The 27,515-nt window shown below is 41.0% G+C and overlaps 1 protein-coding gene and 2 non-coding genes across 19 annotated transcripts in view; 2 read left to right on the forward strand and 1 right to left on the reverse strand.

Annotated features, from left to right (window-relative positions):
- The window catches only part of USP28 (ubiquitin specific peptidase 28), an 80,636-nt gene that overhangs the window by 3,347 nt on the left and 49,774 nt on the right, over positions 1–27,515 (forward strand). For 9 of the 17 annotated variants that reach the window (XM_032285500.1, XM_032285485.1, XM_032285488.1 and 6 more), the window contains exons 2-3: positions 22,245–22,322; positions 24,143–24,275. The exons of 7 other annotated variants lie outside the window; for them this stretch is intronic. Coding sequence is in view for 9 of the 10 variants with exons in the window: in XM_032285485.1 (XP_032141376.1) it covers positions 22,245–22,322; positions 24,143–24,275 (211 nt within the window). In the remaining variant the exon portion in view is untranslated. Of the gene's footprint in view, positions 1–13,161; positions 13,189–22,244; positions 22,323–24,142; positions 24,276–27,515 lie in introns of those variants that run through there. One more of the 17 variants, XM_032285487.1, reaches the window with a different exon arrangement.
- Positions 11,251–11,312, forward strand: LOC116556444. Its single transcript, XR_004270994.1, has one exon. It is a non-coding gene; the product is annotated as a U7 small nuclear RNA (small nuclear RNA).
- Positions 16,485–16,587, reverse strand: LOC116556502. Its single transcript, XR_004271045.1, has one exon. It is a non-coding gene; the product is annotated as a U6 spliceosomal RNA (small nuclear RNA).

Here is a 27,515-nt window from a genome sequence, read left to right on the forward strand (position 1 = left end):
TTTTTTTTTTTTTTTTTGAGGCAGAGTTTCCCTCTGTTGCCCAGGCTGGAGTGCAGTGGCTTTTCACAGGTGCTATCCCACTACTGATCAGCACAGGAGTTTTGACATGCTCCGTTTCCGACCTGGGCAGGTTCACCCCTCCTTAGGCAACCTGGTGGTCCCTGCTCCCGGAAGGTCACCATATTGATGCCGAACTTAGTGCGGACACCCGATCAGCATAGCACACTGTAGCCCAGAACTCCTGGTTCCAACGATCCTCCCACCTCAAATGAGTAGGCGCCCAGCGCTGATTTTTGTGTTTTCAGTAGAGACGGGGTTTCACCATGTTGGCCAGGCTGGTCTCGAACTCCTGACCTGACGTGATCTGTCCCCCTCAGCCCCCCAAAGTGCTGGGATTACAGGCGTGAGCCGCCATGCCCGGCGTTATTTTATTTTAGTTTAGTTTTTGAGATGGAGTTTTGCTCTTGTCCAGGCTGGAGTGCAATGGCGCAATCTTGGTTTATCGCTACCTTTGCTCCCGGGTTCAAGTGATTCTCCTGCCTCAGCCTCTGGAGTAGATGGGGATACGGTATGTGCCACCACGGCGGGCTGATTTTGTATTTTTAGTAGGAACAGGGTTTCTCCATGTTGGTCAGGGTGGCCTCAAACTCCTGACCTCAGGTAATCCACCCGCCTTGGCTTCCAAAAGTGCTGAGATTACAAGCATGAGTCTCCGCACCTGTCTGGACCCACTTTTTATAATGCATGTAGAAAAAGATACTTGCAGGTTCTGGGCTCCAAAACGAAAGTATGTGCATGGTTTTTCATGCAGTGATTTCTTTTTTTTTTTTTTTTTGAGACGGAGTTTCACTCATGTTACCCAGGCTGGAGTGCAATGGCGCGATCTCGGCTCACCGCAACCTCCGCCTCCTGGGTTCAGGCAATTCTCCTGCCTCAGCCTCCTCAGTAGCTGGGATTACAGGCGCGCACCACCATGCCCAGCTAATTTTTTGTATTTTTAGTAGAGGCGGGGTTTCACCATGTTGACCAGGATGGTCTCGATCTCTTGACCTCGTGATCCACCCCCTCGGCCTCCCAAAGTGCTGGGATTACAGGCTTGAGCCACCACGCCCGGCCTCATGCAGTGATTTCTAATGGAAATATTATTGTTAGATGTTCACAAGTGCCAGTTGAAATGTGTCAGGATTTTTCTCTGGCTTCAGAGATCAATTCTATTTGTTTTTAGGACAGTGACTTAAAAACATGGGAAAAGTTTAGTTTGGAAACTATCATAGTGATTTAGAGAAGAGACTATTTTAAGAGAGAGAAGTCAGATTTAAATTTGTCATGGCTCAGTCAGTTAAGACCATGTGCCTATTAATCAGTGGCATCTTCATTTACCACTGCTGCAGTTTGAGTAGTGACCCTATTTCAGCATTCTCCGTTTGAGAGTTTGTGGGTGAGCTGCTTGATGAGCATTTGTATGTAAGTCATAGCTATTTTGGGAAGGCTTGGAACTCCACTGGCTGTGGCTGGCTGGAGTACTCTGATTCCTGGCCACCTGCAGAGTGATGACATTTTCTGTTCTTCCCAGTGATTTGCCCTATACGGAAAGCTGATAAGCTTGGAATGCTTGATAATGTTTGCCCTTTTTATTTTTGCTAATAAAATGCTTAAAAGTTATCAGGATAGGTTAAAGGACCTTACAGGAAAAGCACCTTACAGGAAAGATTTTAGTAACTTCTTCCTCGTCTTGGTGAGTTTCATGTTAGAATGGATTCTTTTATTTTGAACTCTGAGGTATTCTACCTTTCCTTTAAAGAATATTTCATTGTTCTCCTTGAGAAGAGCTATCCTCCCCTGACACTCAGAAGCTATTTAAAGCCTAGACTGTTTCCTTTCCCTTATTGGTCAGTTGTACACAGAACAGAAAAAACTCTTTTTGGCCTCCCAAGAATTTTAGTGAGAGAAATATGTAGTACTCTTGAAATATGCTCTCAGTGTGGACTCGACTCTGAGAGTAGACACTTAATGATATTGCTAAATCTCCCAGACTGCAAACTGGTATTTGAGTATCTTAAAGATATTACGTACTGACAGGTTCCTGTATTTTAATCAATTCTTGACTTTGATAGCAACAAAGTTTACTATTATTACAGGATAAACAACTTGAATTCAATTTGGTTCTTATAAACCTGTCATTCTTGGCAGCTCTACTGAGGGTTCACATCACACATTCTTTATGTCAGCTGAAGCCCTATAAAAACCTGCCAGTTTCAGTGAAATTTTAATGCCCTTTTTGCTTTCTCTCAATTTATTGAGCTTTCATTTCCTTTTACTTTGTCTCATTAACTGTGATTTTTAAAACATCAGTAAGTCAGTTATCCACAATTCTCATATGCCTCCCTGCCCCCAAATACAAACAGTATTTGTATATTTAAGACTTACTGGCAAATAGCATCTTACTAGGCAAGATCTCTCCTTGTGTTCTGTTTCATCAAATAAATTAAACCAATAGTAAAATGAAGCAAGTACTTATCAAGGAAAATGATGCGGATAATAGTAACAGCTACTGCTAATTGAGTATGTGCTGTGTGCCACACTGTGCTCAGAACTTAACATAGCATTCTCTGAGTACTTGTACAATGCCATGAAGTTTCTGTGAGAAGGCTTATACTTGTTAAATAATTTGTCCAAGGTTACCCAGCAAGGAAATGGTACAGTCAGAATTGTATCTGGGCAGATACAAGAGCCCAAGGTGTCCCTGCTCCTATTTCATAGTTGATAGGCCCATTGCCCTGGATCACAGCCTTTCCATTACTCTTTTAATGCCTTCTTTAGAACTCTCCTAACGTTTTAACTTCCAGTCCTCCCTACTGTCTTTCTAAATAGATAATCTTCTTTTCTGCTTGACTGAGCTCGCTGATGTCTAAAAAGAGCTCCCTGTCTCATTGTTTTTTCTTTTTTTTTCTTCTTTCTACCCTGTCTCATGTTTTGTCTTCCTCTCCCTACTCCAACTCATCTCTTTTCTCTTATTTTGGTGGAAAAGTTTCCCTTCCTTTCCCCATTTTCATTTCTTAGAGATAAAACTAGATTAATGGTTTTTACTAGGGAGAGATTTTGTAGTCCAGGAAGGATTTGGCAATGTCTGGAGACTTTTTGATTGTGACTCCGGAGGGAGGATGCTACTGCCATATAGTGTGCAGAAGCCAGGAACATCCTGCAGAGTACAGGAGTAAGCCCCCCAAAACAGTTATGTGTAAATTGTATAAAGTAGTGCTGAGCTTGACAAACTCTGATCCAGATGATGTCTTTCATTCTTTTTATATTATATTCTTTCTCCTTTTTCCTAGTCTAACCCCCAGACACCTTCACTGTTTTCTCCTTTGCTACTCACATTATGGTCCATGGACCAGCGGCATTCACATCCCCTAGGGTTTAGAAATGCAGAGGGTTGAGCATGCTTTTTCTGCCTCTCCAGCTGATTTTGTACATCTCTTTCCAGCTCTGTGTTCAATGACCTCATGTTGATAACTGTGCCAAGGTGGGAATATTTATACCAGGGAAACTAGCATGCACTGCCAATCAGCATACCATTGCCTGTTCCCCCACTCTAGACTAGACCTATTGAATCAGATTCTGCCTTTTGACAAGATTCTTAGGTGATTCATTTGCATATTAAATTTTGAAAAGCATGTGGATAGGATTTGCATTTTCCATTTTGCTGTGCACTTGACCTCTATCTTGAAACCAAGTAAAAACAAAATCCTCTGCTGTGCCATCCAGCTGTTATCTCTACCTTCCTCCTTTTATTTTGTTTGCTTTTGGAACAAAGTTTCTAACCCCACCTGTTTCATTTCTAAAACATTTCCCAAAAACAATGTATTCAAACTCAATATCGAAAACTTGGAAACTGTAGACCTGAGCAAGAGACTAACTCTTAGCTGACAGGAGATTGAGGGAGGCTGGTTCCCAGGTTCTGCTACACAACTTAAGGTGGCAACAACAGCTTCCACAGAAGCCCAATAATGAGATGGCTGTGTAGACCAGCCTGGGTTCCAGCAAATAGCTGATGGCTCAGAGGCCTGCAAAGGGACTAACTAGCTAGCAGCAGGTTAGGTTGAAGGGCAATGAGTGGTTTTATGTAATCAGAATCTGTTCAGCAGCCTACCTTGTCAAGGCAGGGTCTCCCTCTGTCACCAAGGCTGGAGTGCAGCAATGTGATTATAGCTCATTGTGGCCTCAACCTCCTAGGCTCAAGTGATCCTCCATCCTCAGCTTCCTGAGTAGCTGGGACCACAGGCATGCACCACCATGCTTAGATGTTTTTAAAAATTTTTTGTAAAGATGAGATCTTACTATGTTGCCCAGGCTGGTCTCGAATTCCTGGGCTCAAGTGATCCTCCTTCCTTGGCCTCCCAAAGTGTTGGAATTATAGACATAAGCCACCATACCTACTCCTCATGCTTTTATTGTTTTAGGCTTTTATGATCCCTCATAACCACTTTTTTTTTTTTTGTTTTTGTTTTTGTTTTTTTAGGCAGAGTCTCGCTCTGTCACCCAGGCTGGAGTGCAGTGGCAAGATCTCAGCCCACTGCAACCTCTGCCACCCGGTTTGAAGCAATTCTCTTGCCTCAGCCTCCTGAGTAGCTGGGATTACAGGCATCTGCCACCACACCTGGCTAATTTTTGTATTTTTAGTAGAGACAGGGTTTCACCATCTTGGTCAGGTTGGTCTTGAGCTCCTGACCTGATCTATCCACCTCAGCCTCCCAAAGTGCTGGGATTACAGTATGTGGTGGTATGAACCACCACACCCGGCCTCTCATTATCACTTTTTTGCTGATACTAATTTTGGGGTTTGAGTCTGTTGTTATTCATTCATTAACTTTTCTGCTTTTTCCTAAAAAATTCCAGTATATATTTTTAAATCCCTTGCCATAGTCTCGTCACAGACAGGAGTACCATAGTAGGCCCTTAGTTCTGAATGGGCTATGTTATTTTAAAACTTTTTATGAGTATTAGCCCTGGAAAAGATGTTTAGCTGATACATTAGTATCTTCATCTTGCAAATGTAGTAATGAGTTTAGGGAGTTGATTTACTGATCACACAGTCTATGGCAGAACTCCAGCCTCTTCTTTCAGCTCAGTGTCCTGTTAGATCCCTGCACTGGTATAGCTGACTTACTTTCTAACCTGTACTCCCTCGGATTTTTGGATCATGCATTTTCTTGTTCGCCTACCTTTATGTTTTTTCAGGGACTAACCAGTAGGTCTCCCAGCTTTTATTATTATTTTCTTGACTGTTTCCAAGTCTACTTTTTTTTTCTTTTTTTTTTTTCCCTGCCTCCCTCCAACTCCCAAGTCTACTTTTTTTTTTTGAGAAAGTGTCTTGCTCTGTTACCCAGGCTGGAGTGTGGTGGTGTGATCTTGGCTTACTGCAGCCTCTGTGTTTCCCTCATCTGTCCCCAGGTTTCAAGTGATTCTCCTGCCTCCCGTGTAGCTGGGATTACAGGCACGCACCACCACGCCAGGCTAATTTTTGTATTTTTGGTCTACTAAAAATGCAAAAATACAGTTTTACCAGATTGACCAGGCTGGTCTTGAACTCCTGACCTCAGGTGATCCGCCCACCTTGGCCTCCAAAGTCCTAGGATCACATGCTTGAGCCACCATGCCTGGCCCCAAGTCTGCATTTCTAATCCTGGTTGCAAATGACTTCTACACTGTGTTTCCCAATGCTTTTTGAACAGTTCTGCTTGAATATAAACTTCCTTGGCTATAAACATTTGCTGCATACTTATTTTTCCCAGGGTTGTTATACTAGGCATGGGAATGTACACTTGTATTACTAGTGTCTGCCATATGCTAGGTACCACCCTAAGCACTTTTCTGTACATTTTTATTGACAAAAACTCAGCAGGGTGTGAACTATTATCTTATTACTGATAAGGAGACTGAGACTTCTTCTTGTTGTTTGGTTTTTGAGATAGAGTTTAACTCTGTCACCTAGGCTAGAGTGTGGTGACGCCAGCAAGGCTCACTGCAGCCTTGACTGACCAGACCCAGACAATCCTCAGATTCTTGAGTAGCTGGGACCACAGGTATGCACCACCATGCCTGGCTACTTTTATTTATTTTGTTTTTGAGACTGATCTCGCTTTGTCACCCAGGGTGGAGTGCAGTGGCACTATGTCGGCTCACTGTAACTTTCACCTTCCAGGTTCAAGCGATTCTTCTGCCTTCTCCTCCCAAGTAGCTGGGATTACAGGCACATGCCACCATGCCCAATTAATTTTTGTATTTTTAATAGAGATGGGATTTCACCATGTTGCCTAGGCCAGTCTCGAACTCCTGATCTTAGGTAATCCACCTGCCTTGGCCTCCAAAGTGCTGGGATTACAGGCATGAGCCACCGCACCTGGCCTCTGGTTAATTTTAAAAGTTTTTGTAGCAATGGGGTCTCTCCATGTTGCCCAGGCTGGATGAACTTCTGAACCAAGTCCTCCTGCCTCAGGCTCCAAAAGTGCTGGGACTACAGGCATGAGCCACCATGCCCAACCTCAGATGTTAGTAATGTCTAAGGGCCTCATATGAGATGTACTTTATTCATTTCTTTTTCTTTTCTTTTCATTCTTTCTTTCTTTTTTTTTTTTTTTTTTTAATGAGACAAGGTTTTACTGTGTCACCTAGGCTGGAGTAGTGCAGTGGCTCGTTCATGGTTCACTGCAGCCTCAACCTCCTGGGCGCAAGCAGTTCTCCTACCTCAGCCTCCTGAGTAGCTGGGACCACAGGCATGTACCACCACGCCTAGCTGATATTTTTATTTTTTGTAGAGATGAGGTCTTTTTATGTTGCCTAGGCTGGTTTTAAACTTTTGCACTCCAGTGATCCTCCTGCCTGAGCCTCCCAAAGTATTGGGATTACAGGTGTGAGCCACAGTACCTGGCTATTTTTTTTTCTTTATTTGTATGAGATTTTAAACTGAAGTCTGTGTGCTTCTGTCTTAGAGATGAGAAATATAGCTTACCCATGTTTAAATTATAAGTAGCAGAGCTGTGACTTCTAGCCATTCTGACTTGAAGCGTAACATTTCTCTGACTTTAGTACAAGCCTTTCTAAAAACGAAAGTTTCTGACTTAGCACTAGACTATGTAGCACTTTAATTTATATTTTCATTGAACCCTCATAGGCAGTCTATGAAATAAAATTTGGTATGACCAGGAAATAGAATTTGCAGTGACACAGCTAGTAAGTGATAAAACCAAAACTATAACACAGGATATCAGTATTTTTTTGTTGTTCTTGAGACAGAGTCTTGCTGTGTCACCAGACTGAAGCGCCGTGGTGTGATCTTGGCTCACTGCAACCTCCGTCTCCTGGGTTCAGGTGATTCCCCTGCCTCAGATTTCTGAGTAGCTGGGACTACAGGTGCACACCACCACACCCAGCTAATTTTTTGTATTTTAGTAGAGATGGGCGTTTCACCATATTGGCCAGACTGGTCTCTAACTCCTGACCTTGGGATCTATCTGCCTCGACCTCCCAAAGTGCGGGGATTATAGGCATGAGCCACTGCACCTGGCCCAGGATATCAGTATTTTTTTTACTGTAAACTCTAGAGGAGTTTAGTTGGACAGACAAGTCCCAGTATTTTACATTTCTGTTGTGTTTCTTCCTTTTGCTAACAATTTCTGTTTGCATTTCTTCATTTGATAGTCATACAGGGCTGTCAAAGCTTTTGGTGTACTTCATTTACCATTCTGGAAGCTGATGCTGAGGAAGAGTGAGATTTGCCAGGAGGCTGATGTGTGCTGGAGTCTGGGCTGCATGGCACTATTTCCAGCATTTAGGCTTTCTATATAAAACAGGGATCAAAATATCAGATACACAAACCCAAACCAAAGATCTGTCTCAGTAGGTACCAAATGCATGCAACATGTTGGCTGGTAGGCAGTTTAAACCTAACAAGCCCAAACAACATTTTTTGTTTTCAGTCTTCTTCCCCAAGTTAGTACTTTCTGGTGTCCCCACCCTCCCTTCCTTTCTTTTTTCTTCCTTTCTTCCAGTGTGGGGATGTGTATACAGGTTTCTCTATTCATTTGTGTTTTCGTAGAGTTGGGGTCTTGCTGTGTTGCTCAGGCTGGAGTGCAGTGGCTATTCACAGGCATGATCATGGTGTACTATTGTCTCAAAGTCCTGGGTGCAAGTGATCCTTCTGCCTCAACCTGCTGCAAAGCTGGAAGTACAGGTGTGTGCTACTGCCCCCAAATAATTTTCTTTTTCAATTGAGGCAAAATTTATATAACATAAAATTATTTTAAAGTGGGGCTGGGCATGGTGGCTCATGCCTGTAATCCCAGCGCTTTGGGAGGCCAAGGCTAGTGGATCACCTGAGGTCAGGAGTTCACGACCAGCCTGGCCAACATGGTGAAACCCTGTCTCTACTACATGAGCACACTGTGCCCGGCCAGCGCTGTATATTTCTTGATGTATTTCTTGATCTACGTACGTATGTATTTCTTCAAAAATTAGCCGGGCGGGGTGGCTCACGCCTGTAATCCCAGCACTTTGGGAGGTCGAGGCGGGTGGATCACCTGAGGTTGGGAGCTCAAGACCAGCCTGACCAACATGGAGAAACCCTGTCTCTACTAAAAATACAAAATTAACCGGACGTGGTGGCACAGACCTGTAATCCCAGCTACTCGGGAGGCTTAGGCAGGTGAATTGCTTGAACCCAGGAGGCGGAGGTTGCTATGAGTGGAGATGTCACCATTGTGCTCCAGCCTGGAGAACAAGAGTGAAACTCTGTTTAAAAAAAAAATACAAAAATTAGCCAGGTTGTTCTTGCTTTGTTAGCACATATACTAAAAATTAGCCCAAATCGCGCCACTCTACTCCAGCCTGGGCGACAAGAGTGAAACTCTGTCTCAAAAAAAAAAAAAAAAAAAAGGCTAGGCATGGTGGCTTACACCTGTAATCCCAGCACTTTGAGAGGCTGAGATCAGGAGTTCAAGACCAGCCTGGCCAACATGGTGTCTCTACTAAAAATACAAAAATTAGCTGGGTGAGGTGGCAGGTGCCTGTTATTTCAGCTACTTGGGAAGCTGAAGCAGGAGAATCGCTTGAACCCAGGAGGCAGAGGTTGCAGTGAGCTGAGATTGCGCCATTGCACTCTAGCCTGGGTGAAAAGAGCAAGACTTCTTCTCAAAAAAAAAAAATTTTCAAGTGTACAAATACAGTGAGATTTAGTATATTCACAATATTATGCAATTACGAATTCTGTCTAGTTCTAAAACATTTTCATTACTCTGAAAGAAAACTTCATAACCATTAAGCAGTCACTCCCTATTCCTCCCGCCCTCAACCCCTCGCAATACCAATCTGCTTTCTGTCTCTAGATTTCCCTGTTAGAGAGATTTCATCTAAATAGATCATAGAATTTGTGTGGCATCTGTCATTTTTTGGAATGTTTTTGAGATTTGTTCAAGTTGTAGCATGTATTCATTTTAATGACTGATATTCCACTGTATATATAGATCATGTCCATTTTGCCATTGATGGACATTTAGATATTTACAACTTTTGGTTATTATGAATAGTTCTGCTATGAATATTCATATACTTGTATTTGAGTACCTCTTTTCCGTTCTTTTGGGACGAATTCCCAAAATTCCTAGAAGGAATTGTTGACTCATATGGTAATTCTGTTTAACCTCTTAGGGAACTGCCAAACTGCTTTCTAGAGTTACTGTGGAACTTACGTTTTCCCACCAGGAATGCACAAGTGTTCTGGTTTTTCTGTTTACTCATCAAACACTTGTTATTTTTGTTTTTGTTTGATAATAGTCATCCTAATGGTTGTGAAGTGGCATCTCATGGTGTTTTTGATTTAACCACGTTAATCTTATGGCTAATGTTAAGTGTCTTCATAAACTTAGTGACTATTTGTATATCTTCCTTGGAGAAATGTATTTTTAAGTTCTTTGTCCATTTCTGAATTGGGTTGTCTGTTTTTTGGTTGTTGACTTAAAGAGAGTTCAAAGAGTTTTTTTTATATAATCTAGATGCTAGACCCTTACCAGATAAACGATATAAAAGTATTTTTCCCCATTGTCTTTTTACTTTCTTGATAGTCTATACACTGTGTATTTCCTTTTTTTTGAGACGGAGTCTGGCTCTGTCACCTAGGCTGGAGTGCAGTGGCTCAATCTCAGCTCACTGCAACCTCTGCCTCCTGGGTTCAAGTGATTCTCCTGCCTCAGCCTCCCAAGAAGCTGAGATTACGGGTGTGTACCACCACCCCCGGCTAATATTTGTATTTTTAGTGGAGACAGGGTTTCACCATATTGGTCAGTCTGGTCTCGAACTCCTGACCTCAGGTGATCCACCCACCTTGGCCTCCCAAAGTGCTAGAATTATAGGCATGAGCCACTGTGCCTGGCCAGCACTGCATATTTCTTGATGCATTTCTTGATGCACGTATGTATTTCTTCAATTTGTATACTGGTTGTTTTTTCCCTTTCTTGATAATGCCCTTTGGCAAAGAAAAGTGCATGAGCCTACTTCAGCCTCCCAGGTAGCTGGGACTACAGGTGCCACTTCATCAAATGGGACTTCAATGAAGTCCAATTTATTATTTTTTTCTTTTGTTGCTTCTGTTTTTGGTGTCATATCTAAGAATCCATTGACAAACCTAAGGTCATGGAAATTATCTCTGTGCTCTCTTTTGAGAGTTTTATAGTTTTAGTTCTTTTATTTAAGTTGTCGATCCATTTTCAGTAATTTTTGTGTATTGTGTGAGGCAAGGGTCCAATGTGAGATTCTTCTGCTTGTGGATATCCAGTTGTACCAATACCATTTGTTGAAGATATGATTTTTCCCCCATCAAATGGTCTTCACACTCTTGTTGAAAATCAGTTGACCATAGATAGGAGTTTATTTCTGTACTCTTAATTCTATTCTATTGGTCTATATATCTGTCCTTATGCCAGCACTACACTGTTGTGATGTGACCTGCCATGTGTGGTATCTGTCATTTATTGGAATGTTTTTCAGATTTGTTCAAGTTGTAGCATGTATTAGTTGTTCATTTTAATGGCAAATATTTTAATGACTAATCCATAGCTTTGGATTAATAGTAAGTTTTGATATAAGAAGTGTGAGTCCTCTAACTTCATTCTTCTTTTCAATATTGTTTTAGCTCTTCAAGGTCCTTTGGAATTCTTTATGAATTTGAGGATCAGCTTTTTTATTTCTACAAGAAAGGCTAAGCCTTAGAGCTCTTTTAGAATTTGTCTAGCAGGTTTTCTGATTTTCACTAGAACTCCCTCCGCCGCCACACACATACACACACATAACCATTGGAATTTTCATTGGGGTTACATTGAACTTTCAGATTGCTTTGAGTAGTATAGCCACCTTAATAGCATTAAGTCTTTGTGGTCAGACACAGTGGCGTGGCTCACGCCTGTAATCCTACTTTGGAAAGAGGCCGAGACTTGAGCTCAGGAGTTCAAGACAAGCCTCGGCAACATGGTAAAACCCTACCCTTACCAAAAATACAAAAAAAATCTTAGTCGAGTGTGGTGGCACACATCTGTGTTCCCAGATACTTGGGAGGCTGAGGTGGGAGGATTGCTTGAGCTCAGGGGGTGGAGGTTGCAGTGCACTCCATCCTGGGCAACAAAGAGAGACCCCATCTCAAAAAAAAAAAAATACTGTCTTTGTGATGGTTAAAATATGTCAATTGATTAGGCTATAAGGTATGCAGACATTTGGTCAAACATTGTTCTAGGTGTGTCTGTGAGGGTGATTCTGGATGAGATTAACATTGAATCAGACTGTGTAGAGCAGTTTGAATTTCCTGATGTGTGGGTAGTGGGCCTCATTCAATCAATTGAAGACTTGAATGGAACAAAGAAGCTGAAGAAGAGGAAACTTTATGGGGCTCGACACAGTGGCTCACCTCTGTAATCCTAGCACTTTAGGAGGCCGAGGCAAACAGATCACCTGAGGTCAGGAAACCAGCCTGACCATCGTGGTGAAACCCCGTCTCTACTGAAAACACAAAAATTAGCAAGGCGTGGTGGGGGGTGCCTGTAATCCCAGGTACTTGGGAGGCTGAGACAGGATAGTCGCTTGAACCCAAGAGGTGAAGGTTGCAGTGAGCCAAGATCACACCACTGCACTCCAGCCTGGGCAACAGAGTGAGACCCTGTCTCAAAAAACAAACAAACAAAAAAAAACTTTGCTTGCCTGACCGCTTGACCTGGGATATTGATCTTCTCTGTCCTGGCACTGGAACTTAGACGACCATCAGCTCTCTTGGTTCGCAGGACTTCAGACTCAGACTGGAACTTACACACTCAACTCTCCTGGTTCTTTGGGCCTCAGCCTTACACTAAAATTACACTGCTGGTCTCCTGGCTCTCCAGCTTGCTAACTGTAGATCTTGAGATTTCTCAGTCTCTGCAGTCATGTGAGCCAATTCCTTATAATAAATCTCATCTCCTATGTTTATCTACTTTCACTTCTATTTCTCTGGGGAACTCTGACTAGTACAGTTCATGAACCTGGATGTTCTTAATTTATTTAGGTCCTTAACTTCTTTCACCAATTTTTTTTGAAATTTTTTTTTTCTTGAGACGGAGTCTCACTCTGTTGCCCAGTCTTTAGTGCAGTGATGCGATCTCAGCTCATTGCAATCTCCATCTGCTGGGTTCAAGCGATTCTCCTGCCTCAGTCTCCCGAGTAGCTCAGACTACAGGTGTGTGTCATCATGCCTGGCTAATTTTTTGCATTTTTAGTAGAAATGGGGTTTTACCATGTTGGCCAGGCTGGTCTCAAACTCCTGACCGTGGGTGATCTACCCACCTCAGCTTCCTAAAGAGCTGGAATTAGAGGAGTGAGCCACCAGGTCCAACAATTTTTTTTTTTTTTTTTTTTTTTGAGACAGGGTCTTGCTCTGTCACCAGGCTGGAGTGCAATGGCGTAATCTTTGCTCACTGTACCCTCCATCTTCTGGGCTCAAGCCATCTTCCCACTTCGGCCTTCTGAGAAGCTGGGACTACAGGCACAGGCCACCACGCCTGACTAATTTTTGTATTTTTTGTAGAGACCGTGTTTCACCATGTTGCCCAGGCTGGTCTGACGCTTCAGCTCAAGTGATCCCCCCTGCCTCAGCCTCCCAAAGTACTAGGATTACAGGTATGAGCCAGCATGCTCAGCCTCAGCAATGTTTTATAGTTTTCAGTGTACAGACTTTTTTTTTTTTTTTTGAAATGGAGACTTGCTCTGTTGCCCAGGCTAGAGTGCAGTGGTACAATCTCACTACAACCTCCCCCTCCCTGGTTCAAGCAATTCTCCTGTCTTAGCCTCCCCATTAGCTGGAATTACAGGCACCTGCCACCATGCTTGGCTAATTTTTGTATTTTTTGTAGAGATGGGGTTTCACCATGTTGGCTAGGCTGGTCTCGAACTTCTGACCTTGTGATCTTCCCGCCTCAGCTGCCCAGAGTGCTGGGATTACAGTTGTGAGTCACTGTGCCCAGCCCAGGTTTTTTTCCTCTTTAGTTAAATTTATTCCTAAGTATTTTATTGTTTACGATGCTATTATAAATGTAATTGTCTTAATTTCCTTTTTGAATTGTTACTGCTGTTGTATAGAAACACAACTGAATTTTGCCTGTTTATCTTTACCTTGAAGCTGCTGAATTTGTTTACCAGCTCTGGTAACTTTTTTGCAGATTCTTTGGGATTTTGTATATATAGGATCATGTCATTTGTGAATACAGTTTTACTTTTTATCCTTTGTAATTTAGATGTAATTATTTTTTATTCTTGCCTTATTGCTCTGGCTTATATTCCAGTACAGTGTTGAACAGCAGTGGTGAAAGTAGGCATCTTTGTCTTGTTCCTGATTTTAGCGGTAAAGGTTCCAGGCTTTCACCATTGAATGTGATGTTCCCTCTTGTTTTTTTTTAATAAAGGCCCTTTATCGTGTTGAGGAAATTCCCTTTACTCCTAGTTTTCTGATTGTTTTTATTATGAATGTGTGTTGGATTTTGTCATGTTTTTCTGCGTCAATCAATATGAACATTGTTTTTTTTCCTCCTTCATTCTGTTAGTGTGGTATATCGCATTGTTTGGTTTCCTTTTATGTTATTGGCAATGATATTCTCTTGTTTGACAAAGCTTTCACTCTTCATTCTTTGAGATGTTCAGAGTATGTCCTACTTTGATGTTTTGCCTAGCACCATCCTGCCTGTCTCATCACAATTGGTTTACTCAGCCCCATAACTCAAGCTTTCTTTTCCTAGTGTCATCCCACATTGAACCAGTTGTTCACGTGGGCTAGATTAATCCACTTAAATGCCTTTTTCCCCCTTCACATATCTTCCCTGCTGAGGAACCTGCAGTGTTTATCCATTGTTCATCAGATCAAACCTAAACTCTTCCTGTCATTTAGAACCTTTCGTAATCCAATCCCACATCACCTCTCAGATCTGTTATTTATTAAAAATAGAAAGTACATACCAAGACCCACCTAGTAATAATTTAAAATTTTACCATTGCTATGTTTCTAAAACTATAAGCATGTAAATTTGATTTCTCATATCTTTCTCTGATATTATCCTAGTTTCTCAATTAAGCCTACCAATATATTGTTAAAATTGTATTTTCCTTTATTTTTGGAGGTGTGTTCAATATACTTTTCAGCCTCATTTCTCATATTGAGTTGGGACATGTATTCAAAGAAATGAAAAAATGTTGTCTTAATGTATTCTAAAATAAGGAAAAAACAAGGTATAGGACATTATATATCATGAAACAGTATATTCGTGTGCATAGACAATTCTTGGAAAGATAACAAACTACTAATGGTAGTAGTCCTTGGGAAATAGAACTAGGGTGGAAGAAGACAATTTCCTTTTCATTTTATACCCTTTTGTACTATTGGAATTTTTTACTCAGTACATGTGAAGAAAGAGGTGAAAAAAATTTAAAAAGTAAATAATGGTTAGTTCCTTTCTTTCTTGTTTTTAAGTCCCAGTTTAAACCCCTCTACATGATATAACAGTGGCTAAATTTTAAACTCTTTTAATGGTTTTTAAAGACTTTAAGCCAGTTGATGAATTCAAACAGGCATTTTCATCATGTACTGACATGTGCATCATTCACAAAAATTACCAAGTGATCCATTTCATATAATTTAGCTGTGTCCACAGAAAGCTGCTATTTGTCTTTTTTAGCCAGTCATATTATTATGGTTACTTTAGGTTTCTACTCCATGAATAAATCGCATCAGTATGGCCTTGTTGCTGGAAGAAAAACTGAAAAAAATCCCAGGGCTTTTGAGGAACACTCCTTGTTTTACGGATGTTGAAAGGTTAGCAGCCATTTCTGCTGTCCAGAGTTTTTGGCATTGATGCTATACATTTTCTTTGACTCTTCAGTTTTTCTTTTCTTTTTTTTTTTTTTTTTTTTTTTTTGTTTGTTTGTTTGTTTTTTTGCTTTTCTTGGGTACTTAAGTTTTATTTTATGATTGGGAACCTCATCTTTAGTTTTGAAGGAATTTTATTAGGCACACCTTGCCAGTTCTTTCAAATAAGTGAACATTTATTATTAGTTTTAAATTTAGAAATGTCTTTAAGACTAGACAATTCAGATCAGGAAACGTGCATCAGAATGATGAAAATAGCATCCCTGTTTGAAGGAATGGAATAACCCATAAAGCTTCTCATCACAATGCTAAATTAGGAGTTTTAAAGGTTGGTAATTAGATATTTTGCCTTATTTGATCAGAGTTTTAACTTAGTTAATGTAGGATCAAGCCAGTTATTGTTTGTTACAAAAACTTGATAGCTTAATGTTTTTACTAACTGAATAATCTTGTTAATTGTAGATTGTGGTGTGAGTTACTATTTTTTGTTCTAAGAAAATCTCCTTCCTGAGAAGTGGGCTGGATTGCACCAAAACCGCTGAGTAGCAGTGAGGTCAGAAAGCTTTTGAGTTCCTTCCTGATAGAGGTTTATGTTTGCCTGTCTTTCTTTACTGCCTCTCTTTACTGCCTCTCGGCAAGAAAAGGGAGTACTTTTTGTTTTGTAAAAACAATGTGAATTTAGCTCAGGAAATGCAAACCTGTTGGCTCTTGCAAGTTATTTGACTTCATTGTGAGAGGAGTACAGGCTTTGTCTTGTCTCCTGTTGGGTGTGTACTTTACTTACAGCAGTGTAGTCCGAGTGAAGTTAACATTTAAATCTCCTTTCTGTGAAGTTCAGGAGAAATGAGTTAGTAATATGGTAGGATCGTGAAAGGTTTAGTTAGTGTTACTGTAAAATTAGTATTTATATATTATAGTACTTATGAGGATTTGGAGCGTGGGTACAGTTGAGAACTTTAGCTAAATCTTTACATGACTGGGTCATGTCATAGCATTTGTATATGTATATAAATAATGCATGTGAAATTTGTTCATATTCTTTACATTTTATTTTTATTTTAAAATTATGGAACACCTCATTAATTTGCATGTCATTCTTGCACAGGTCCATGCTAATCTCTATATTGTTCCAATTTTAGTTAATGTGCTGCTCAAGCAAGCACTTAGACTCTTAATAGCTATGTGTTTTATAGCTATCTTTGATTTAGCTTTCAATTCAAGTCATTGATGATAAATAGGTTTTGTAAACCTTAATTTCCTAATGTGTGCAATGCCTACTTTTGTATTAGGATTACATGCATATAAGGCACCTGTTTTCCTGACAAATGTTGACGTGGTATGCTGATGTGTGCCTATAGTCCCAGCAACTTGGAAGGCTGCAATGGGAGGGTCCTTTGAGTCCAGCAGTTAGGCCAGTCTGGGCAACATATTGAGACCCCCATCTCCAAATAGAAAAAAACCAAAGTAGTTGTTCAGTAAATGTTAGTTGTCATTATTATCAGCATTGTCCTATGGATGATTCAAATTAGGCAGTGTATTGCATGATTCTTGCTTTAAAGGAGGCAAGAATTTCATATTTAAAACAATTAGAGAACAGGCCTGGCACGGTGGCCTGGCACAGTGGCTCATGCCTGTAATCCCAGCACTTTGGGAGGCCAAGGCAAGTGGATCACTTTAGGTTAGGAGTTTGAGACCAGCCTGGCCAACATGGTGAAACCTCATCTCCTAAAAATACAAAAATTAGCTGGGCATGGTGCTGGGCGCTTATAATTCCAGCTAGTCGGGTGGCTGAGGCAGGAGAATTGCTTCAACTCAGGAGGTGGAGATTGCAGTGAGCTAAGATCACGCCACTGCGCTCTAGCCTGGGTGACAGAGCAAGACTCATCTCAAAAAATAAAAAATAAAACAATTAGAGAACCACATGATGAGGAATGCCAAGTGAAGACAGTGAGCCATATTCAGTCACAGGCCTATTCATTCATTTCCTGAACATGGGAGGTGTGAAAGAGGAGAGAACAATATGGGCCAGAGTTCTTAGAAGGATTTCATATGGAGGAGGTAAGACAAATATAACCCTTGAATGTAGTTGGCATGCTATAGTTTAATAATGTAGGTCGTATTACTAGTGATTCTAGGAGCAACACTCTATGCGTGAGAGAATGAGTTTGTGCGTTAAGGAACCGAGAGGAGAAAAGGTGGAACAGGCTAAGGGGGAAATCAGGTAATGGTCATTGAACGGCAAGATGAGGAATTTGGATTTGAATTACCATGTAGAACATTGTTCTTGAAGCTATACAAAATAATTTTACATAGTTGTCCTCTCTACCCAGTAGCCTTTAAAAAAAGGACACTAGGCCAGGTGCAGTGGCTTATGCCTGTAACCCCAGCACTTTGGGAGGCTGAGGCAAGTGGATCACTTGAGGCCATAAGTTCGAGACCAGCCTGGCTAAAATGGAGAAACCCCATCTCTATTAAAAATAGGAAAGCTAGCCTGGCATGATGGCGGGTTCCTGTAGTTTCAGCTACTCAGGAGGCTGAGGTGGGAGAATCACATGAGCCCGAGATGCCAAGGTTGCAGTGAGCTAAGATCATACCATGCCACTGCACTTCAGTTTGGGCCACAGAGCGAGACCCTGTCTCAAAAAAAAAAAGGAAACCAAAGAGTTTATTTTCATTTCCTAATTGTGTTATCTCAGAGAGAGAGATATATATATAATGTATAAATATATATAAATGTTTAATTTATATAATTAAATACATAAAATATATATTTACATATAATTAAAATATATAAAATATATATTTATATATTTTATTTATATACATTAAATATATATTTTTTGAGATGGAGTCTTGCTCTGTCACCCAGGCTGGAAGGCAGTGGCTCGATCTTGGCTCACTGCAACTTCAGTCTCCCTAGTAGCTGGGATTACAGGAATGCGCCACCACACCCGGCTAATTGTTTGTATTTTTAGTGGAGATGGGGTTTCACCATGTTGGCCAAGCTGGTGTTGAACTCCTGGCCTTTGGGGATCCACTAGCCTTGGCCTCCCAAAGTGCTGGGATTACAGGCGTGAGCTACCACATCTGGCCTATCCCAGATATATATTAATGTTCACTGCTACCTATTACAAAATGGAGAACGAAGAGTGTGAATATTACAGTGTAACCGACTTTAATCCTAGGCCAAGTATAAATAGTAAATTAGTATTTGAATACATATTTTATCGATACATATTATTTGGCATTCTAAGATCTCTGAGATCAAGATGTTCTTAATGTTTACTGTCATCCCGGTAGCAGATGTGATGTTGTCATTGTCTGCACTTATATGGACTTGGTCATAGCTGTTACTATTGTCATAACAACAGTTGACAGTCAAATTATATGTACGGTTAGTACCACATGGTTTACTTGCCATTTCACATGTCACTTAAAAATTTACACCGTGATTCAACATTGAAATGAAAACAAAACAAAACAAAACAACCAAAACAGCTGTGTATGAAGAAAGGCATGGAAGCAGAATGGCAGGGTATAAACTTGATTTTATATGAAGCCAAATATTTTCCTTTGGAGGAGGAATGTTTGCAGTTTCAGATTTTTTTTGCAAAACTATACTCAAGCGCTTTATGCAACCCAGAAGGAAAGATACCCATAGATGTATTAAGCTGTGTTAAGTTTTGTTACTGAGAAACATGTGAAAGAATTGACCATAATATGCCAGACAGTGCACCTGGAAGCAGGGGAAATTGCCGTATTCCTCAACATAAATGAAAAAGTTCAGAGCTTTAAGAAGCTAGTGTGACTGATTTATATATCTCCTAGGACTGCCATTAAGACATTGTGTCATAGTTTAAGTGGCAGCAGTTTTCCTTTCTTTGTAACTGATGCCACCTTAGATTTAGTCAAATTTAATATTTACCTCTCTGCTTCTGATGATATGATAGCTGGTTTAGAACACATTGCACTACTAAGTTATCAAACTTGTGATTGTATAAAGACAGGCAAAATTTTTAAATAAAGAAATTTGTTAAGGTGCAAAGATCAAGATCAAAATATAAGAATAGGCTGGGCGTGGTGGCTCACACATATAATCCTAGTGCTTTGGGAGGCTGAGGCAGGTGGATCACTTGAGGTCAGGCGTTTGAGATCAGCATGGCCAGCATGGTGAAACCCTGTCTTTACTAAAAATGCAAAAATTAGCCGGGCATAGTGGCAGGTGCATATAGTCCCAGCTATTTGGGAGGCTAAGGCAAGAGGATCACTTGAACCTGGGAGGCAGAGGTTGCAGTGAGCTGACATCATGTCACTGCACTCCAGCCTGGGCGACAGAGTGAGAAATAAATAAATTAATTAAAAACAATGTAAAAATACAAGAATAAACTATTTGCATTTTTTTGCATTAGATATTCTTGCCTTTTTTTTTTGTTTTGTTTTCTGAGATACAGCGTGGTATAGTGCATCCTTTGTTAGCAGTAGCTTTGTGTAAAATTACTTAACTTTTCTGTGCCTCAGCTCTGTAGGATGGGCATGATACCTATGTCACAGGTCTGTCACGAGGGTTGAATGAGTTAAATTAGTTAATACATGCTAAGTGTTTTTTTTTTTTTTTTTTTTGAGACAGAGTTTTGCTCTTGTTGCCCAGGCTGGAGTGCAGTGGCACGATCTTGGCTCACAGCAACCTCCGCCTCCTGGGTTCAAGTGATTCTCCTGCTTAAGCCTCTTGAGTAGCTGGGATTACAGGCATGTGCCACCATACCCGGCTAATTTAGAATTTTTAGTGGAGACGGGGTTTCTCCATGTTGGTCAGGCTGGTCTCGAACTCCTGACCTCAGGTGATCCACTCACCTCAGCCTCCCAAAGTGCTGAGATTACAGGCGTGAGCCACTGTGCCCAGCTACATGCTAAGTGTTTATAGTAGCACCTGGCTAAAAGTAAGCAGTGTATGTTAGCTATTACTTTTTATTGGGATTATTTTCTGTGAATCATAAATACTAATCGTTACACAGAGTAATTACCAATGAAGATGTGGTTATCCCATTGTTACCTTCTTGACGCTAGTTTGGTATTAATATGCTACTCATTCCCCCTCTCAATTATTCCACCCTTTTTTTGGGCATATTGATGTTGATCTTTTAGAAAATTATGTGTGATTTATATGAGATACATAGATTCATACCACTGTGGTACAGTAAAATAGGAATTAGAATTAGTTTGGAAAAAATTAATATTTAATTTTTCTAAAAATTACATGCTTGCGATTTTAGTTTTTGCCAAGGCTGAATCTGGATACCTTTTAGTTTGATAATCAACTCTCCCAGTGCACAGGCAGTGACTGGATTTGACAAGACTCATAACCTGAAAGTCTGCTGGTCTCAGCAGGGTAGGGTTCCATTTCTAGCCTATGACTATAGCCTATGACTACAGCAGAATGACTGTTGTTGCTTCTTCGAGGACTTTAGAGAGATGTTTCAGTTAGTTATTTCTAGTTGTGTGATACTTTAGTGTTGCATTGGGCTCTCAGCTGTTGAAGAACATAAGATACTGTTTCTCTTACAGCTGGGAGAAAATGTAGACTATCTCTCTGAGACATATTACTAACTTAATTTAAGCATAATCTTAGGAATGGTATAAATTAGATTTCTTGTTGCTGAATTAATTTCAAACTACTTTGTTTTCAACATTCATCTATAAAGATCATTGTGTCTCAAGTTGGGCCAACCAGTTGTTTAGATTGAGCTGTACTTGCAAATCGGTGTTTTGTATTTTGTCTTTGTGCAAAGCAGTATAAAATGATAGGGTGAAGATGTTAAGGCTGAAGGGGTTCTAAACTGATTTTGTATTAGCTGGAAGTTAACAATTTAGGTTTTTTCATTATTTAGATTAATGAAGAGAAAACATTTCATACTTTATACCCTTTGGAATTATTTAATAATTGAGAAAATTCTAGCCTTAGCTGTACTTCTTTTTAAATAAACCCAAATTTTAAATATGTTGATGTTATCATTGGTTAATTACATGATTGGAAACTTACTGTCAGTGAAAAATGATACACACTAATGGCATGTGCAGGAAAGCTTAAAATAGCACATCTTCATGTCCATACAAATTCCCTGGTCTCCTTATATGACCCACTTAATGCATTGCCTACTGAAAGAAAAACCTAGGGCACTTTAAGTGTTCATTAAGGCTAGACTATTACATTTAAATGTTTTATATATTTGTAGTTTTACTGTCATCTCTTATTTCTTTCATAAGTACGAAAGGTATTTATAAATTATTGAACTTTTTGAACTTTTCAAAGAGAAATAGATTTGGCATTTTAGAATGTGTCTGATAGTCAATACCTTGTTACTTGGAGCTTGTTCGTTCTTAAGAGTAAAAAAAAAATGCAGGGCGAGGTGCAGTGGGTCACGCCTGTATTCCCAGTGCTTTGGGGGGCTGAGGCAGGTGAATCTCGTGGTCAGGAGATCAAAATCGGCCTGAACAACAAGGTGAAATCCCATCTCTACAAAAATTAGGTGGGCGTGGTGGCACCTGCCTGTAATCCCAGCTACTCAGGAGGCTGAGGCAGGAGAATTGCGTGAACCCGCGAGGTGGAGCTTGCAGTGAGCTGAGATAGCACCACTGCACTCTAGGCTGGGTGACAGAGCAAGACTGTGTCTCAGAAACAAAAAAAACAAAAAATAAAAAAAAAAAAGGCAAGGCCTCAGGCATGTTTATCCAAGATGCTTTCTTTTACTCACTCTTTAAATGTACCCAGGTTTACTTTTTGACTGACATGTTTGTGGTTTTTTTGTTTATTTTGCAAATATAGAGCTGCCAAATGCTGTTAAATCAACTGAGAGAAATCACAGGCATTCAGGACCCTTCCTTTCTCCATGAAGCTCTGAAGGTTGGTTTCCAGATCTTTGTTAGTTAGGAGGTTTAAAAGCAGCTGTTTATATTATAGTTACAGCAGTTTAAGCTATTTCTATGCCAAAATTAAAGCACATATAGGGACAGAAGCTCTACAGGTTAAATTACTGACCCAATATCTTCAACGTGTAAATTTTAAGGGACTGGAGGAGATTTGCAGTTGGGGCTACCCTGCAGGGTAAAAGAGATTTGAGAAATGTCAACCAGTTGCACTGTATAGGCTTTATGGTTCCTGATCCCAATCAGCAAACTAAATAATATTTTGAGTCAGGGAAGTTCGAACTGCTTATCTGATATTAAAAAAACTGTTGTTACTCTTAAGGTGTGATAATAGCATCATAGCATATATATAGATATGGATAGATATAGATTTGGCATTTCAGAATGTTTCTGACTTAAGAGTGTGTGTGTGTGTGTGTGTGTGTATATATATATATATATATATATACACTTTGTCTTATATGTATACTTTGTATTTTATATATATATATTCACTTAAGAGTGTGTGTATATATATACTTTTTTTTATTTTTAATTTTTTGAGATGGAGTCTCGCTCTGTTGTCCAGGCTGGAGTGCAGTGGCACAATCTTGGCGCACTGCAGCCTCTGCCTACGGCATTCAAGTGATTCTTCCACCTCAGTCAGCCTCTCCAGTAGCTGGGATTACAGGCTTGCATCACCACACCCGGCTAATTTTCATATTTTTAGTAGGGATGGGTTTCACCACATTGGCCAGGCTAGTCTTGAACACCTGACCTGAAGTGATCCACCCGTCCTGGCCTCCCAAAGTGCTGGGATTGTAGGTGCAAGCCACTGCACCTGGCCTTGGGTTATATTTTTAAAAGATACATTCTGAAATGTTGACCAATGATATGGTAAGATGCTTAGGATTTGCTTCAAAATATCTGACAGAGTATAGGAGGTTTAGAAAAAATGAGGTTATGACTAGGTGACTAGTTAATTATTGAAGCCAAGTGTTGTGTACATGGGTTTCTGTTATTCCCTATCCTGGTATATATGTAAGAACTGTGTCCTTGTAAAAAGATAAAAACAAGTATGATCACCACTACAAATAGGTAACTGCTTGCCTTTTTGTTGTTGGTTTTTTTTTTGTGTGTGTGTGTGTGTGTGTGTTTGAGATAGGAGACAGGGTCTCACTCGGTTGCTCAGCCTGCAGTGCAGTGGCGTGATCTCAGCTCACTGTAGCCTCTGCCTCCTGGGCTCAAGCAGTCCTCCCACCTCAGCCTCACTAGCAGCTGGGACTCACACCTGGCTAGTTTTTGTATTTTTAGTAGGGACGGGGTTTTGCCAAGTTGCTCAGGCTGGTTCCCAATTCCTGAACTCAAGCAGTCTGCCCGCCTTGGCCTTCCAATGTGCTGGGATTACAGGCATGAGTGCCCGGCCTGCTTGGTGTTTTTATTGTAGGGCTGACTTCATTTAGAATGTCTATGTTAATTGCCAACCCCCTTTTTGATACATTGTGCCTTAAACTGTTCAGAGAAATCATGAGTAGTAGTATCCAAAGCAATGAGAACAACTCTCCATTGAGATTTCGTTTTTGTTTGGGTGTTGTGGGAAGTCAGAGCATGGAAGCTCCCTCCTGTAATGAGGTGTTTGATAGATTAGATGCTTTGAGCACATTAGACCTACTGTCCACCATAGTCTCATAATTCTACCTAGAATTCTGCCTAAAAGTACTCAGTGTGTCACCAGGGTAGTACAGAGTTAATACTCAAAACTAGTTTTAAATTCTATGATGATTACTTTTGAAATTTTCTTTTCTCTTTCTCCCTTAGGCCAGTAATGGTGACATTACTCAGGCAGTCAGCCTTCTCACTGATGAGAGAGTTAAGGAGCCCAGTCAAGACACTGTTGCTACAGAACCATCTGAAGTAGAGGGGAGTGCTGCCAACAAGGAAGTATTAGCAAGTAGGTTCCGTATATCCTGTCTTGGCCCTTTACTGAACTAGCAGAGAATAAGAAACCAAGTGTATGTGAGTTCCCTGTTAATCACATCAGCCCCTTGAAAATAATAGTAATAATAGCTTATTACTGAGCCATTGCTGTATGGCAGACACAATTCTAAAGACTTAAAAAATTTCATTCGTTCATTTACTCATTGTTTGGCATTTATTTAGTGAGGACCAACTGTGTGCCAAGCACTCTTGAATCCCTGCCCACATGTAGCTTATTTTATTTATTTATTTATTTTTCCCCCCCGAGACGGAGTTTTGCTCTTGTTACCCAGGCAGGAGTGCAGTGGCGCGATCTCGGCTCACCGCAACCTCCGCCTCCTGGGTTCAGGCAATTCTCCTGCCTCAGCCTCCTGAGTAGCTGGGATTACAGGCACGTGTCACCATGCCCAGCTAATGTTTTGTATTTTTAGTAGAGACGGGGTTTCACCATGTTGACCAGGATGGTCTCGATCTCTTGACCTCGTGATCCACCTGCCTCGGCCTCCCAAAGTGCTGGGATTACAGGCTTGAGCCACCGCGCCCGGCCACATGTAGCTTATTTTTTAGTGGGAGAAGATCAACAAGTAAATAAATTATGTAATATATTAGAATGTGATAAATACCATGGAGGAAAAGGACAGAATGAAAGAAATGAAAAAGGAGTGCTGGGGACTGGATTTCTAATGGGATGGACTTTTAAGAACGCCCAGGGGCCGGGTGCGGTGGCTCACGCCTGTAATCCCAGCACTTTGGGAGGCTGAGGCAGTGGATCACGAGGTCAAGAGATCGAGACCATCCTGGTCAACATGGTGAAACCCCGTCTCTACTAAAAATACAAAAAATTACCTGGGCATGGTGGCGCGTGCCTGTAATCCCAGCTACTGAGGAGGCTGAGGCAGGAGAATTGCCTGAACCCAGGAGGCGGAGGTTGCGGTGAGCCGAGATCGCGCCATTGCACTCCAGCCTGGGCAACAAGAGCGAAACTCTGACTCAAAAAAAAAAAAAAGAACGCCCAGGGGAGGTGAGGGAGTAAATCATTTCAGGACCTGAGATAGGAGTGCACCTTAGCTTGCTCAGGGAACTGCAAGGAGGCCAGTGCTAAGGCTCAGTGAGTGAGAGGGCCGAAAGGGATGGTGCGTGGAAATAGAAGGAGGTGGATCATTCAGAACCTTCCTAAGTCCTGGCTTTTGCTGTGAGTTAGGTGGGTAGCCTTTGAAGAGTTGGAGCAAAGGAATAATATAAACCAATTTTCATTTATCATCATTCTGACGGTGGTGTTGAGAACAGAATGTTAGGGACAGGGTAGTGATGAGTATGGGTCAGATCAGGGAACCCAGGCCAGGCTGCTGTGGTGGAGAGTAAGCAGTGCTGCATTCTGGCACATAGTTTGTTTTTGTTTTTGAGTTGGAGTCTTGCTCTGTCGCCAAGGCTGGAGTGCAGTGGCACAATCTCAGCTCACTGCAACCTCCGCCTCCTGGGTTCAAGCGATTCTCCTGCCTCAGCCTCTAAAATAGCTGGGACTACAGGCGCACACCACCACGCCTGGCTAATTTTTTGTATTTTTAGTAGAGACGGGGTTTCACTGTAGTAGCCAGGATAGTCTCGATCTCCTGATTCTCGTGATCTGCCTTCTTTGGCCTCCCAAAATGCTGGAATTACAGGCATGAGCCACTGCACCCAGCCTGGCATATAGTATTTTTAAGGTTAAAGGCAGTAGGATTTACTTACTGAGGAGAGAGAGGAGTTAAAGGTGACTCAAAATTTTTTTTCGTAAGCTGCTGAAAGGATAGAGTTGGACTTAACCAAGACGGGAATCACTGTAGGTGGAACAGATTTGGTCCAACAGATGAAGAGAGCAGTTTTGGGGATATTAAGTTTGAAATGCCTGTTCGACATTCACGGCAAAGGTGTCAGAAAGACAGTGGTGACCCAGGTGCACAGTTCAGAGGAGTCCAGGCTGGAGGTAGGTGGACTTAGAATCATAACCTATAAATGCTCTGTAAAGCTGTGAGACTGAGGAGCTCTCAAAGGGAGTTGGTATAGGAGAAAGAAAAGGTTCCACAGCTTAAACACTGGTTGCTCAGTGTTCAGAAGTCTCAGGAGGTGAAGAGTGTCTGGGGAAAGCCAGGAGAATGGGACTCTGGAAGCCAAGGAGGCTTCTGGGAGGAGAGACCAAGGAGACCCTTCTGGAGTCTTGTGAGAGGAAGGTGAGGTGGTGTTAATGGACATTTGAGCTGTTAGTTTTGAGCTATTCCGAATGATGCTGCTGTGTGTATTCTCATGTTTCTCTTGGTACATACTGCAACTTTTTTTTTGTCAACATTGTTCTTTTTGAAACTCATCCATGTTGAGGGTTATAACTGTAATTCATTTTCACTGGTGTGTAATATTCCATGGTCTGAATATACCACATTGTGTGTATTTGTCTGTAGTAAATAAGAATAAATAAAAGGTTCCTTTTCAAAGCTTTCGTCTCTTAGTTCATTACTAATGAATAATAGTTTCTTCAAAGGTTAATTTGCTTTAAAGCTTTTGCTCATAATCTTAAAGTAGCTGTTAGTCATAATAAATAAGTGCATCCCGTGTTCTTTGCTCTTACACTTTATTTATTTACACCCCCCCTCTACCCTCCATCCCCCACCCCTCACCCCCAACCAGCTAGCTGTTACATTTTAACCTAGATATTTGCCATGATATGCCTGGACAAGCCCAGTGAAGTCTTACGTCATAGCTTATTCCCCTTCCTTATTTGGAAATGTTATCGCTTCTCTAAGCATTCCTCAAATTACTTCCTCTTTTGCTTTGTTCTCCTCTGTCTTTACTTCTTTAGAAAACTTCCAAGTTTTTAGCCAACTGGGTCAGACAAAGAATGTGAGGTCTTGTTCCAGCCAATGGAAACTGGACACAGCAGTAGGACGATTGCGTCAGGTTATGAAAGTTTTAAATGTCCCTGTCTCCTTGTTCAGGGGTGCTCCCGTGGCAAGACAGCCAGTGAGTTGCACCCTTCCTGTAGGAAGTAAAACTAGCCTTGCTCAGTAATCCATTGTCTCTGTGTGGATTTTTCCCGATGTTATAAACCCGTTTCCATGTCTGTTGACTTTGGGGTTGTTTTCAAGCTTTTGCTATTATAAACAAGCCTGCTGTGAGCTGTTGGGATTCATGCTTCTTGTCCTTATATGCAAGAGTTTCTTTAGTGTATATACCCAGTGATGTA

This window comes from Sapajus apella, unplaced genomic scaffold (genome assembly GCF_009761245.1).
Source record: "Sapajus apella isolate SASKATOON/1434 unplaced genomic scaffold, GSC_monkey_1.0 scaffold16, whole genome shotgun sequence".
NCBI classification, from domain to species: Eukaryota; Metazoa; Chordata; class Mammalia; order Primates; family Cebidae; genus Sapajus; species Sapajus apella.